The sequence below is a fragment of the Manduca sexta genome, chromosome 26 (genome assembly GCF_014839805.1).
Source record: "Manduca sexta isolate Smith_Timp_Sample1 chromosome 26, JHU_Msex_v1.0, whole genome shotgun sequence".
NCBI classification, from domain to species: Eukaryota; Metazoa; Arthropoda; class Insecta; order Lepidoptera; family Sphingidae; genus Manduca; species Manduca sexta.
Genome location: NC_051140.1, coordinates 1,242,404 through 1,255,675, shown reverse-complemented (window position 1 = coordinate 1,255,675; position 13,272 = coordinate 1,242,404). Strand labels below are relative to the sequence as shown.

The 13,272-nt window shown below is 38.5% G+C and overlaps 1 protein-coding gene across 4 annotated transcripts in view; it reads right to left on the bottom strand.

The window, feature by feature from the left end:
• Window positions 1-13,272, bottom strand: part of LOC115447152 (myosin-11) — a 47,396-nt gene that overhangs the window by 10,038 nt on the left and 24,086 nt on the right. For 3 of the 4 annotated variants that reach the window (XM_030174117.2, XM_030174113.2, XM_030174116.2), the window contains exons 3-12: window positions 10,466-10,617; window positions 5,234-5,368; window positions 4,888-5,030; window positions 4,402-4,563; window positions 3,887-4,126; window positions 3,350-3,550; window positions 2,801-2,978; window positions 2,298-2,462; window positions 1,430-1,567; window positions 936-1,038 (exon numbers count right to left, since the gene is read on the bottom strand). In XM_030174117.2, the coding sequence (XP_030029977.2) occupies window positions 936-1,038; window positions 1,430-1,567; window positions 2,298-2,462; window positions 2,801-2,978; window positions 3,350-3,550; window positions 3,887-4,126; window positions 4,402-4,563; window positions 4,888-5,030; window positions 5,234-5,368; window positions 10,466-10,617 (1,617 nt within the window). The remainder of the gene's footprint in view (window positions 1-935; window positions 1,039-1,429; window positions 1,568-2,297; window positions 2,463-2,800; window positions 2,979-3,349; window positions 3,551-3,886; window positions 4,127-4,401; window positions 4,564-4,887; window positions 5,031-5,233; window positions 5,369-10,465; window positions 10,618-13,272) is intronic. The other variant, XM_037443221.1, reaches the window with a different exon arrangement.

Genomic DNA, 13,272 nt, shown 5'->3' with positions numbered 1-13,272 from the left:
ATTAAAATTTTCTCCCGACGTTTTAAAGACTGTCATCTTTTTGATCAAGGACTCCCCCTTGGGGGTATAGGGGGTATGAAATTCAAAATATTTTTTTATAATTGTTAAATGTATGCAGATATTGTAACTTTGACTTTTGAAACAACGCCTCAGTAAAAGATAGTTTAATTTCAATGTTTAACATTCGCATAAACATATATCATTATCCTAAGATATTGCTTCCATAACCCTTATTGCTTATAATAAAGATGTTGCAGAAACTGCATTACACCGACCCATCGATACCCCATTACAATTCTAATATTAACCACATTATTATATTAGTTATGCTGTTGCTCGTGTATGCTCTTTTATTCACACTGGCCTTGTAAACACACCTCGAGTAACACGGATGCACACGTGTTTGCACACGGGCAAACACGCACCAATCAGCCTGAATACGAGTATACACGCGCACTCACGCAAATTCATGTGTATAAATGGCATCCGCACACATTCACAACATCTCTATAATGATATGATATTGCACGAAGTTAGCTACGAATTTGGTCATGCGTTGGTAGCCGAATTTGTCCAAAAGGCAATATTTCGTTAATGATTAGTCTTTAAAAAAATCTAGATTAGACTTTCTTAGGAGCAAATTTTGCTACCAGTTCCGTTCGGGTGTGAAGTTAGCGTCAGGTTACGTGTGAAAATTCTTATTGTGGTAATAAAGGGTACTTAAAAGGGAGAAAGCAATAGATTTACTAATTCCATATTGTTCGAAATGTTCCAAATTGATCTAGATTATAAATTTACAAAAAAAAAATATATATTATTTGCTAGTAGTTGCGGATTTATTGTAACTGTATACATCATTATATCTATCGCTGTCTCCCTCTATCACTATATACACTGTACATATATACATCATGCGTGTTCTAGAAGGTTCTTACCTGAGCTCTTGCTCGGTGACGGCGAGCGTGCGGCCACACGCGGCCGCTCTCACCGCCAGGTTGTCGAAGTCAAGCGACTTGGACTGCACTTGAGACTTCAACTCTGGAACATTATCGAACAACTCGTTGTTTTAGAGGTTATTCGAAATTTGAATATTTTGACAGATGTTATTTTTTTTTTTTGGTTGTGGATATAAGTTTTTGTGACAATTTAATAAAGCTGATTTTGTAACTACATACACCAATATAATGTAATGAGTTAACAAGAATAAGGTTGTAATGAACCGTTGCTTTTGCAATATTAAAACATATGTTTTCAAAATGATGATAGTGTAATGCTTCAAAATAACTACATGTAATATAGATTCCAAAATACGATTGTAAATAAAAACGATTTCACTAGATCCATGCTATTGAACCTTCCATTATAAGATGACCTACTCATTACACACTGGCCCACACTCCACACATCTCAAGCAATCTCCCATACGTACCAGCGATCTCCTCCAGCAGTTCCTTCTCCCTCTTGACCCTCTCCTCCTCGCCCTCCTGTCGGCACTCCATCTTCATGCGCGCGAGGCAGTTCTCCTTGTCCGTCATGAACTGTTCCCACTGATCGTCTGCAAAGGACGCTTATTTTATGGTTCATTTTTTCGTTGGCAACACTGTGGTGTCCAGGAGTGTGACTACTTTATCCTCCTGGTCGACAGCCAATTTTGGATAATAGTACTCTTAAGTCAATTCACAAAGATGTAACTGGTGCACGTAGATTTCGTGGATATTTTTGACTTAGGGGCCGTTCAAGTATTACTTAACGCAATTTGGGGGGGGCGGGTCTTGTAAAACGTTATGTAAAATCGGTTTATTTTTTTTAAAACAATAACAAAGGTATTTTAGCGATTTTCCAGTATTTTGCGTGAAATAATTGTGATTACAAAAAAAATTGTCGCTTTAGAGTTACATAAGTCTTGGAGGGGGACGGGGGGGGGGGGGCGTATAGGAAAACGATACGGCAAAAATCTTCAAAAATTATATAATAAGAATATATTTAAAAGAGATCATTAAGTAATAATAAGAATATATTCAAAGAGACACGAAGAAGTAGAATTTTGGACATTCGTATTTTGTCCATTCGTTGCTTTTAGTATATTTCATAGATTATACAATTCTACTGGAGCCTTCTTACTTATCATCAGGTGAATTACATCACAACCTCATCACACATACATTACAATCTCATTGAAAATCTGATGCCTTGCTTAAGCTGGTCTTCAGAAGTAGTAGAATGAGGCAATATTTTTAGCAAAATACCAAAAAATATTCTTTCCATCATATTTTTTTCTCAATGTGGTGGACACTTACCCATCTCTTGTCGATGTTTCTCTTTCAGTTTGTTGACCTGGTCAACTCTCTCAGCGACCAGCTTCGCTCTGGTGGATTCTAGAAGCTTCTTCGCTTCGTCAGCCGCTGTCGCAGCTTCATCTTCTACTTCTTTTAACTTCTGCGACCATTCTTCTATGAGAGTTTCTGGAAACAAAGAATCGATTTTCGTCTTTTTCGATAGCAGATCTAATATCTTAGGAAAATAACATCAAAGATTAATTATTATTGCTATGGATTCTAGTATACCCTCCCACTAGCAAATCTATAAATACCTACCTAATATAATTACTTAGATATTTTTTATTACAGTTAACACATTTGAAGTTCTAAATCATCAAAACTCTTTAGAAGGTACTTGTCAATATGATATTGTACTCAATTGTAAAATTATTTTGATCTACCGGCGTAAACTACATGAGTGAATAAACCAGTCTAATCCCGGCACTCGTGTTTGATTGCTGTGTCCCTTTTATAGTGCTGACCTTTCTCCTTCTCGAATCTCTCCGTGAGCTGCTCGATGTTGTTGGCGTAGGTGATGTCAGCCTTGTCCAGCAGGTGGCGCAGCTGCAGGATGTCCCAGTCGGCCTTGCTGTGCGCCTCCGCGATGGCGTGCTCGAACTGCGCCTCTTTACTCGCCAGCACTTCTTTCAGGTTCTCGAACTAGAAAATTATCATCAATATATTTAAGTAAATTTTTAGTTGGAGTTTTAATTATTCGTCGAATTGACCAATTTTTAAAGTACCAGATCGGTCGAGGTTATAGCCTCCTTCCCTCCCTAACACCCACCACTACAACTCCTGTAAGCCAGGATAAGTGGCACGCATTTGACACCGAGCAGTGAAGCTCGCTGAGTCTCAAGAAACAGAAATCTGTTATTATCCCACGACGAAATTATTAAATAGAAAGATAGGAACGATTTGGAAATAATTGTTTGGATCGGTCGGTATTGGCTATTAACATCCTAGACACTTAAATTATTAAACCCATTTCGGCAAGTCTTGAATCCACAAAATCTCCTGATCGTCCTCACCCGCGTGGTGACCTCCCGCAGCTTCCGGTCCGCGTTCTTGGCCTCGTGCTCTGCCTCCTGCCGCAGCTGCGCGAGCGCAGCACGTGTTCGCTCGGCGTGTGCGCGCTCGAGCGCGGCGCGCGTCGCCGCCGCCGCCGCCGCCTGCTCCGCCTTTATACCCTCCACGGCCTTGCTGTGTTGCTCCTCCAGTTGCTTTAATACCTGATGAGGTTGTTTTGGTTTATGGCAGCCTGGTACTTCGTGTTTATGTTTTAGTAAAATTTTGCATGAATTGATGTTGGAAATTGAGAATCCTGTACCTCCACGTAAAACATGCATAATGTCGTCTATTCTTTTAAAAAGATGAAGTCCTCTAAAATTCAGGTCGAACGCCACAGATGGCGTATTTAGTTCCTATAGGCGACCTTGAGGTACGTATGTATGATTTACATCAAGCTATTTACATCTATTTTATTTTACTTTATTCTCACATTATAAGTTTATATATTTCAATATGTAGAAACGTATCATAGAATATATTTGATAAAAGAATCTTACCTTCTGGTGCCTCTCTTCCTTCTCCTTCCCGCTAACTGTTTCTCTCTCTAACAGTTCCTTCAGTCGATGCACCTCGAGCTTGAGCGCTTCCTCGCGCGTCTCCACCCGCTGCAGTTGCAGCGTGAGGGCCTGAACTGAGCGCTGCTGCTCCGTCGCCAATCCTCGCAGCTGCTGCAGCTCCGCAACATGTGATGGTGTCGGCTTTGGAGCTTCCTTCAACTGTTCTACTGTCTCTGCAAGCTGGAAATAGATACAGTTCTTTTTTATGTTCTTTAAAGGTGAAAATGGTGGTATATATTCCGGTAATATTCGAGTAAAACACCATATGAAATGTCGTTATAATGTTAATGAATGGAAAACTTTTGAAAGTAGTCAGAATTATGTTGACCTTGATGGAGAAACAATCAAAAGAACCTTCTTTTGCTATACTATGGCGGATTTTGCACTATGTTGTGTACGATGGTTATCGGATACAAAACATATCAGATGCACTAGGTGCAAAAATGATGTAATACCTCTTTCTTCTGTTTCTCTGCGTCCCTGGCCTTCTTCTCTAGCTCGCGCATCTTCCACTCGCAGTCGGCCAGCATGCGCTCGGCGCGGGCGGCGGCCTGCGAGCGCGCCGCCTCGTGCGCGAGACGCCATTTCGCCGTGTTAGCCTCTGCCGCTGCTAGTGCCTGTAAAGTTATAATTAGAAAACTAGATAATTGGTGCTCGCAAACTATGCTAAAATACAAATGAATGGCATTTGGAAGTTGTAAAAACACATTCATTAGCATCTTATATCTGTGTAATATTCCATTATATTAATTTCATAACTGCCTTCGGTACCATAGACCATTTTGTTCGAGCCTGATCTAAATCAATGCTTATTACACAATAACTTCTTTTCTTACGTCTTCAATTCCTGGAGAGAACTTGTTTAACCTGCTCTAATGTTTTTCGAGTTAGATGTAAATTTTTGCTCAGCCCTAATCTGATGCAATCTCTTTAACCCTTACCTCTTGCGCCTTCTGCTCCTGTAGGACCTTTTCCTGTTCAAGTCTACTCTTGTCCTGCTCCAGGGCCAGCACCCGCGACTCCAGCTCCGCCCGCTGCGACTGGGCATCTTCCAGTTCAGCCCGGATTTGACGCAACGATTCATCTGAAAACAATCATAAAATAGTTAATACAACTTTCCAGTCGTCTAACAGCAGTTTCATATATTGTTCTGAAATGAAATGAATGCTGCTACCATTTATAGGCAAATCAGACGTTTATCATCAGGAGTACATGGTCGTCTTGTCATTCAATGAATTAAGAAAAGCAGTATCTCGTCGTCATTAGCTTGCTGAAGTCTTCACGTACCGTTCCGCCTGTGCAGCTGGTCGGCCAGCTCCGCGGAGCATCCCCTCGCGGCTGTCAGCTCTTCCTCCAGCGAGCGACTCCTCTGCCTCACCAGCTCCGACTCCTTGTACGCTGCCGCAAGCTCGCATTTTAACTCTGCAATAAGAATTGTAAAATTATTTTTAGAGAGGTTCGTGTGAGATGGTTTACAGTTTACTTAGTTTTAGTTCTTCGTAAGACAATATCCAAAATCAACGTCTTATTCGAGTGTATTAGCGAGGTCTAAAGAAGTCAATGGATCTAAACAGACTTTAGATTTTCAACCTAAGTATATGTGAACTATTTATCCAATTTTATTAAATGAATGTCGAAAATGATGATTAAAGTCGAGATTTATATTATGAGGTTTAATAAACCTTATAATAACGTTGGTTTCTTTTTTAATTTTCCAATGGCAATAGATAAAGCTTTCGCAAACCAGGAACGTCGGGTAACATTAAACGTATACTGAGTAAAGACAGGGGCGTGGGTGAATCCGGTCAGTGCATTCCCGGATTATTTTTAACACTGATTGAACGTCTAAATGCGTTCACGCAAACATTTTAATTGCAGGATATTACGCGCGTATGATTTATTGATAATTATAGGTCTCGAAACTTCTTTTATATTCAGATATAAAGGTTTGGTATAATTATGTACCAGGATCTCATGTTCAATGTGGAGTTGTAAGTTTGTTATTGCGTTTTATATTGTCAGTGTAGTTCCCGGATGCTCGATATCTATAGCATCACCAATCCTCTGGTTGTGATTATATTTTGGCTGTACTGGGTAGACAATCCGCACTAGGCCAGTGTGGTGGACTAAGGCCTAATCCCTCTCAGTAGTAGAGGAGGCCCGTGCTCAGCAGTGGGCAAGTATATAATACAGGGCTGATATTATTATTATTTTTTATTACTGGGTAGACATTAGACAGAGGTCACTAACGCTGCTGCCCCAACGATTCGCCGAACTTAATTCAATCCAATGTGAAGTAGATTTCTTAAATGTAGAAGTTGCGCTGTATATATTTAATTAATCTAATCATTGCTTTTAATGATCAATGGACTTTACTATAAAAGGTAACCCGCTTGTTAGTTTTCTGGTATATACAATTAAAAAAATGGAACCATCGGCGAGCTATCCTCAGGGCACGTAACATTATAATCCCGCTGTCTTCGTGCTCTGTTTTTTCAAAGACTTCTAAGTTTATACTCGTATAGGACGGGCATTGGGAAGATTGTTATACCTTACATTACGCTTATGCGACAATAAAATTACATTTACAGTGAAATAGAAAAACACCAATGTAAAATACTTCATATTTTTCTATAGCGTGATTTGCTCGTTTTTAATGTTTAAGGACGCTTTGATATTTTACCACACACACATCTATACTTATAATAAATCTGTAGAGAGGTCAATTCTGTACATGAAATATATTTCCAAAATAACTATCAGGGGGTGATTAGGGATCGATACTGATACTGTCTGTCTGTCTGTCTGTATAACCGTTATAGAAACAAAAACTACTCGACGGATTTTAACGAAACTTGGTACAATTATTTTTCATACTCCTGAGCTGGTTATAGTATACTTTTTATCACGCTACAATTAATAGGAGCAGAGCAGTGAAGGGAAATGTTGGGAAAACGGGAGAAGTTACTCCATTGTTTAAGCTTCCGTCGCGTGTGCAACCTTAATGGTTAAAAGTTCCTTCGATTTCACCAGGATCCCATCATCAGACCCTGATTGGACAATCGGACCACTTGCATACCACCATACATTAAAAAAACATCCCGACAAATTGAGCACCTCCTCCATTTTTGAAGTCCGAAATCCACGCGGGCGAAGCTGCGGGCGGAAGCTAGTTTCAAATAAGACAACGACATCACCAATAATTTTTGGAGCACTTTGTTACCAATGTCCGGTTTGTAACTAATACTGTCTAATGTCTTTGGTTTTTTCTAACAAGACATCTATCAAAATTTATTTGAAAACTAGTTGACCCGACAGACGTTATCCCGTCTTAACTATGAATTTGAAGCGCGCATTCTGTCAATCGCTGAAATTAACTTTTCTTAAATTTTCTAACGTTCCGCTCAACTTCCTTAATTTTTTCATAAGATCCTTCTTCTGACAATAACAAACACAACAAAAAAAATAGTAAAATCGGTGCAGCCGTTCACGCGTGCTGGCGTGACCAAGGGAAATACGGATTCATTTTTATATATATAGATTTGGATCCTTAAAACGTTGCTAGACCAAGCATTGTCTTAAGCGCAAGTTAACTTGAACTTTCGCGGCGCCCTTGTACGCATTTAACTCATCCAGCTCGCCGCTATTTCGGTGAGACCCCGTAACTTTCACCGCTACTATATTTAACCGCCGGCTCGGTTTACATTATAACATATACCTTGGAAACTTCGTTGATTCTAAACTATCGTTTTTATTAGTAATTATATATTTCTAATAATTATATATTCTTACTGGTGGTAGGTGTCTACTCTCTCATATATGCGAGTCTGCCTGGGTAGGTACCACCGCAATGTCTATTTCTACCGCCAAGCAATAGTCTAATTGTTATGTTCCAATTTGAAGAACATTGTAGCCAGTGTAACTATTGACTTAACATCTCATGTCTCAGAATGGCGCGCGTAGTGGAATGCCAAGCAATACTTTATAATTCAAGGTTTTGGATGGTGTTTCTACTGTTTTTGGGCGGCCGTATCGCTTAACATCAGACGAACAGCAAGCTCGTCTCCTCATTCAAAGCAGTAAAATAAAACAGTTATTATATATTTAAAATTTTCGGGATATAAGTCCCGCTTTATATTTTCCCGGGATAAAAAGGACAAAATAGTCTTTAGCACTCCGGAGTAGTGTAGCTTCCTATTAGTAAAAAAAATCCAAATCAGTTTAGCAGTTCCTGACATTAGCGCGTTCAAACAAAATCTTCAGCTTTATAATTGACTACATTACTTTCTTTTCTTTCACATTTAATATGAGCACGAATTAAACATTTCAATCAGTCTCCTATTTATGGTTTTGTTTTCACAATCTTTCCTTTTTCATTAAATAATATTGAGAGCTAAAGAGACTAGGTATACTACTTTCACTGTCTATCATTTTAACAAGTTATAAATAATAAATATATTGCGAAGCTATATTGAGCCCTTCGTTTCTACGGAATCGTAAAAAGAGAGAGTGATCGTAAAAACAAGCATGGAAGCCGCCATTTTCCGCTAGAATGAACTCGGTCACCTGATAAAGAAAAGTCATCTTGACCACGGACAATAGAAACTTGCTAATGTCTTTGTTTTCAATGAAGATAAAAATTTCTCTAATTCTTAATGTGTCTTTTGTGTTTATGATACTAATTATCGTTAATACATTGTTATTTTTAATACACAAAGCCGTGTTCACAACTATTTATTATTTCTTTTGTAACAAACGCAGAAATCAAACGAGGAATATTAGTTTTCTTTTTAAATAGCTGCCAGTAACATGTATGTTCTCCTAAACTAAAATATTTTTTTTTAAATCATCAAAGCGAACATTCTCGCGTAAATCAGCAGCGTCCTCTGGACACGAGCCTTTTCGCCTCCCTGCACGGTGCAGGGTTATTGAACGTATAAACAAAGAAAATCAATTCCGACGTTTAGTCACCGCGTGATTATTTCAACAAAGGGACCACGTGAAAGCATTGGATGAGAGCCAACACACGGCAACAGCACTCCACATAGACGCGTGGCTCTGAACGCGATCTTTGATATATCACATTACTTTTTTTTCTGGAATAATGGCGGCCGAACAGAAAAATTATTTTATAGCGATCACGAATGCCACACACGATGGTGTTCGAAATTTAAATTTGATAGTGATTTCGCGCGTTAGAAGGGGATTCATAGAAAATCATTTTTTTGTCTTTGTCAGGCATGACGTCATGCGCGCACATGGAGTAATATCCAACCTTTGTATGTTTATGTTACCCGGGTATTTGATAAAAAATACGTTAAGTTATGGGAAACTATAAATAACTCAACAATTTTAATTTTAGCCGATTAGCCGTTACAAGGGACATGCTGCAGGCATAATAATAAAATGATCGGCCCAATTATAGTATAACATAATAATAATAATATCAGCCCTGTATTATATACTTGCCTACTGCTGAGCACGGGCCTCCTCTACTACTGAGAGGGATTAGGCCTTAGTTCACCACGCTGGCCTAGTGCGCATTGGTAGACTTCACACACCTTCGAAATTCCAATAGAGAACTTCTGCAGGTTTCCTCACGATGTTTTCCTTCACCGTTAAAGCGAACGATAAATTCACAAAGAATACACACATGATTTTTTTTAGAAAAGTCAGAGGTGTTTGCCCTTGGGATTTGAACCTGCGGACATTCGTCTCGGCAGTCCGTTCCACACCCAACTAGGCTATCGCCGCTTGTGTATAACATTATATTTACTAATAAAAATCCTGTTTGTCGGGTATTCAGTTGTTTTCATTGTTTACTAATTCAAATAAATATTAAACAAGTATTAACCTTGAATAATTTCAGAATTATACTCCAACGTCCAACTCCCCGTTGATATAAACAAGCTGATTTGAGATTGAATTGAAGTATGCGCGTAGATAAACGCGCATCAATTGCAATATAAATGGTAAATCACCGTTCATGTACTATGTATAAAAGCTTGTGATGAAATATCAACCAGTGGTTGTTTATACAATCAACAAAGATTATTGAAACCGTATTACAAGAATATTAACTTCTATTTAAAGGTGCCTTTTATTTAACCTCCTTGTGTTTATGTGGTCCTAGTATAGTAGATCAAATTCGTAGTGCATGTTTGAATGTCGTTCAATGTGCTCATTTTTGCAAGGTCGCAGGTTCGAAGGCCGCTAAGTGTTCCAAATATTTTTAACTGTACGACAAGGTTCGATAGAAATGTGGACGTCATTAAAAAGTAATTAATGTAACGACAAACCAGATTTATTGGGAACGTGAGTCCATATTTTGTCAATGAGACTTGACTACATCTAATAAGTTTTTACCGAAACAAAGTACATCTTTATTAAAAAAAATGTTTTTGAATTTTGAAAATTTAATTTTAAGTACATATATTTTTGACTATCAAAGGCCTCACGATATTGATTTCCGAACTAAACCCTATTAAAAAAAAAAACAAAATGGCTGACACTACTCACGTTCTATCTCCTGGTCCTTCGCCTCGATCTGCTTCCTGTAGGCGGCGATGAGATCCCTGGCGCGGTCCGCCTCGGTCCCCCGCGAGTCCGCGAGCTCGGCGAGCGCAGCCACTTGCGACTGGAACTTGCTCTCTTGACTGACCAAGGTCTTCCTGGAATGACGAACATTTAATTGTATATTTTTAAAGTATTTCTTTTATATTTTTAAATATTCAGAGATTATCAAGGAACGTTATAAGCTCGAAGGCAAGTGACCAAAAAGGCTTAATTCGTAGCGCTGGTCCGACCAGGTCGCCAACTCCCTTAATATGCCAATGAGCGTAGCGGTGCACCAAGCCGAAAATCGCACCTCGTGGAGAAGATTGCTGAATGACCTTGGACGGGATCACGATCCTCAGAAATGAGGGGCCGACTGAAGAGAGAGAGAGATTAAGGAACATTAAATTTCGGTATCTGTATTTTTCTAAGATCTAAATATCTTTGGCTTCTCTTTTGAATGTCTATTGAATTTATTCGTCGGAATCCCGTCTCTATGCAGGCCAACAGCATTAAGCAGGGTAACCAGTTAAAGTGTATGTCGTCCACCGATATCAATTTATGTATAAACTAGCCATTATGTAAAATATTTATGGAATGGTTGAATGGCTTTCCATTGTATGCAAGCAGTTGAATCTGCATAGATATGATGGTTATCGTACATTACTAAATATTGCAAGAATCTAGGTCATAGATGATGTATTTAACAATAATTCAATTGATTGTTAAGAACTGTAATTCATAGCTGTTTAAAAACCGTGCGAAGTTCTCAAATCAGTAGTATAGGGTAATTTTGATATTGCGTTAATAAATGAAATCACATACTCGTCTTCACATCTCCTAATTGTGCCAAAAAACATTAATGTATAACGAGTTATTTCACCAAAAATCTTTGTGTTTATATTTTTTTCATCAATTTGTAGCGCGAATATGGTGAGTGCGTGAGTGTATTTCTGACTGAAAGTTTGATGGCGCTGCGACGACGGCGCGTAAAATTAAAATTACCTACTTATTGATATTCAATTTGTTCAAAACTTACACTTTTTAATTTTACTTTCGAGTTACTTATAAAGTATTATTTTTAAAAAGATAATTATGTTGTCACTGAAAAATACCACGTAGAGATTTACTGATGTTTTATCTGCCGATCCTGGCTTCCAGAAGTTGTATTGACGGGATAGGGATACATTTAACACTACCATGATTGCCTTGTTGACGTAGTTGTATTGCGCGGTACAGTCACTACTCTGAAGACCCGGGTTTGAACCCCGGGATTGCCGATATTTAGGTTTTTCTGCTTATTATCATCTGAAATCTAAAATTTCTATGCCGATAGACGCCCCCTATCACATCGTGGGACAATTTTTTATTAAATTTGGCGCTATACCTTCGGAACTAAATACGAATTTACACTGCCCAACCGTTGCTGGATACTTGCTAAAAAATGCATTCCACAGTACAAAAACTTTGCAAATTTCATATTTTTAAAGTATTGTTATGTCACCACGGGTGGGCGCTGCTCTCACACAGCCCCACCTGAGCGCTAAAAATAAACCAGGAATCTGATACATTCACAAATTACATGTAAACAGTTGTTCTCCTATTTATTTTGCTTTAATTCGAGCTTAAACAGTTTTCCCTCAGACTAGGAGTGTCGACGCCCGTGATAGCAGTTTATAGTAAGGAGAAATGTTTTGTAGATTTATTTAGATGTTGATGGTATTGACCTTGGTATCCATGCACTGGAGCTGTTGAGAGAGCGAGACGACTGCGTGTTTTTTTATAGGGGCAGGGCCAAGTCCCCCACTGCACCTTATGGTAAGCGGAGTGGGCTCTAATAGAATATCGACTGACGAGAGGTGATTATATATGCCGGCCTGTTGGAACCGGATATACACAGGCTGATCCCGGAACGCGACTAATTTACATAGGCCACTATGCTAGTACAACCTACGCCACCGAGGTAGTCATACCTTTATCTTATCTATATCTTGTTTTCTTTCAATTTATTTATTCATATCTATTTTTAGTATAATGCTAAAAGACTGCTGACTGCTATAGACTACTTTTTATTCGGGAAAAACTGTTTCACGCAGGCGGATTTTTTAACCCGGTAAATAAACATTAAAGATACCTGACGTTCAGTACCAAATGCCCTATTTACTCATTATAATCAGAAGAATCATGAGGGGTGTTTGGATCTCCGGAAATCTTACTTAAATATTATACAAAATGTAAGGATGATGTAGATATACATATACTATACTATCCCCGTAGATTCATGCTATAGAAAAAATATATCAATAACTGAATGAAACACTTTATTGTATATACCAAATACAGAAAAAATAATACAATTATTACATCATATAAAAAAAGTGCACTAATAGGCGGTCTTATCGCTAAAAAGCGATCTCATCCTGACAACCTGATTTACTCTCCCAAAAAATATATATGTATAAATGATTGACTAAAAGGCCAATAAATGATTCATAACATCTCTATATTCCTATGAAAGTGTGTCTGCCTGCACTTCAAATGATATATTTGGAGTTGTGGACGGTTGTGGCCGCCCACGCATGTGTGCTCCGAGACTTGCGCGCGTCTGAATGTTCTTTGGAGTTATTTTGTATGTTTCAATGTTTAAACTGTGCTTTTCAATGATTTAATCTTAAATGCAACAAGAATTTCTCTAGTATTCTGTGTTATGGATTGTAATGGTGGGTGGTGATGACTATAGGGAAGGGACTTGCCCGATTCCCACTAATCTA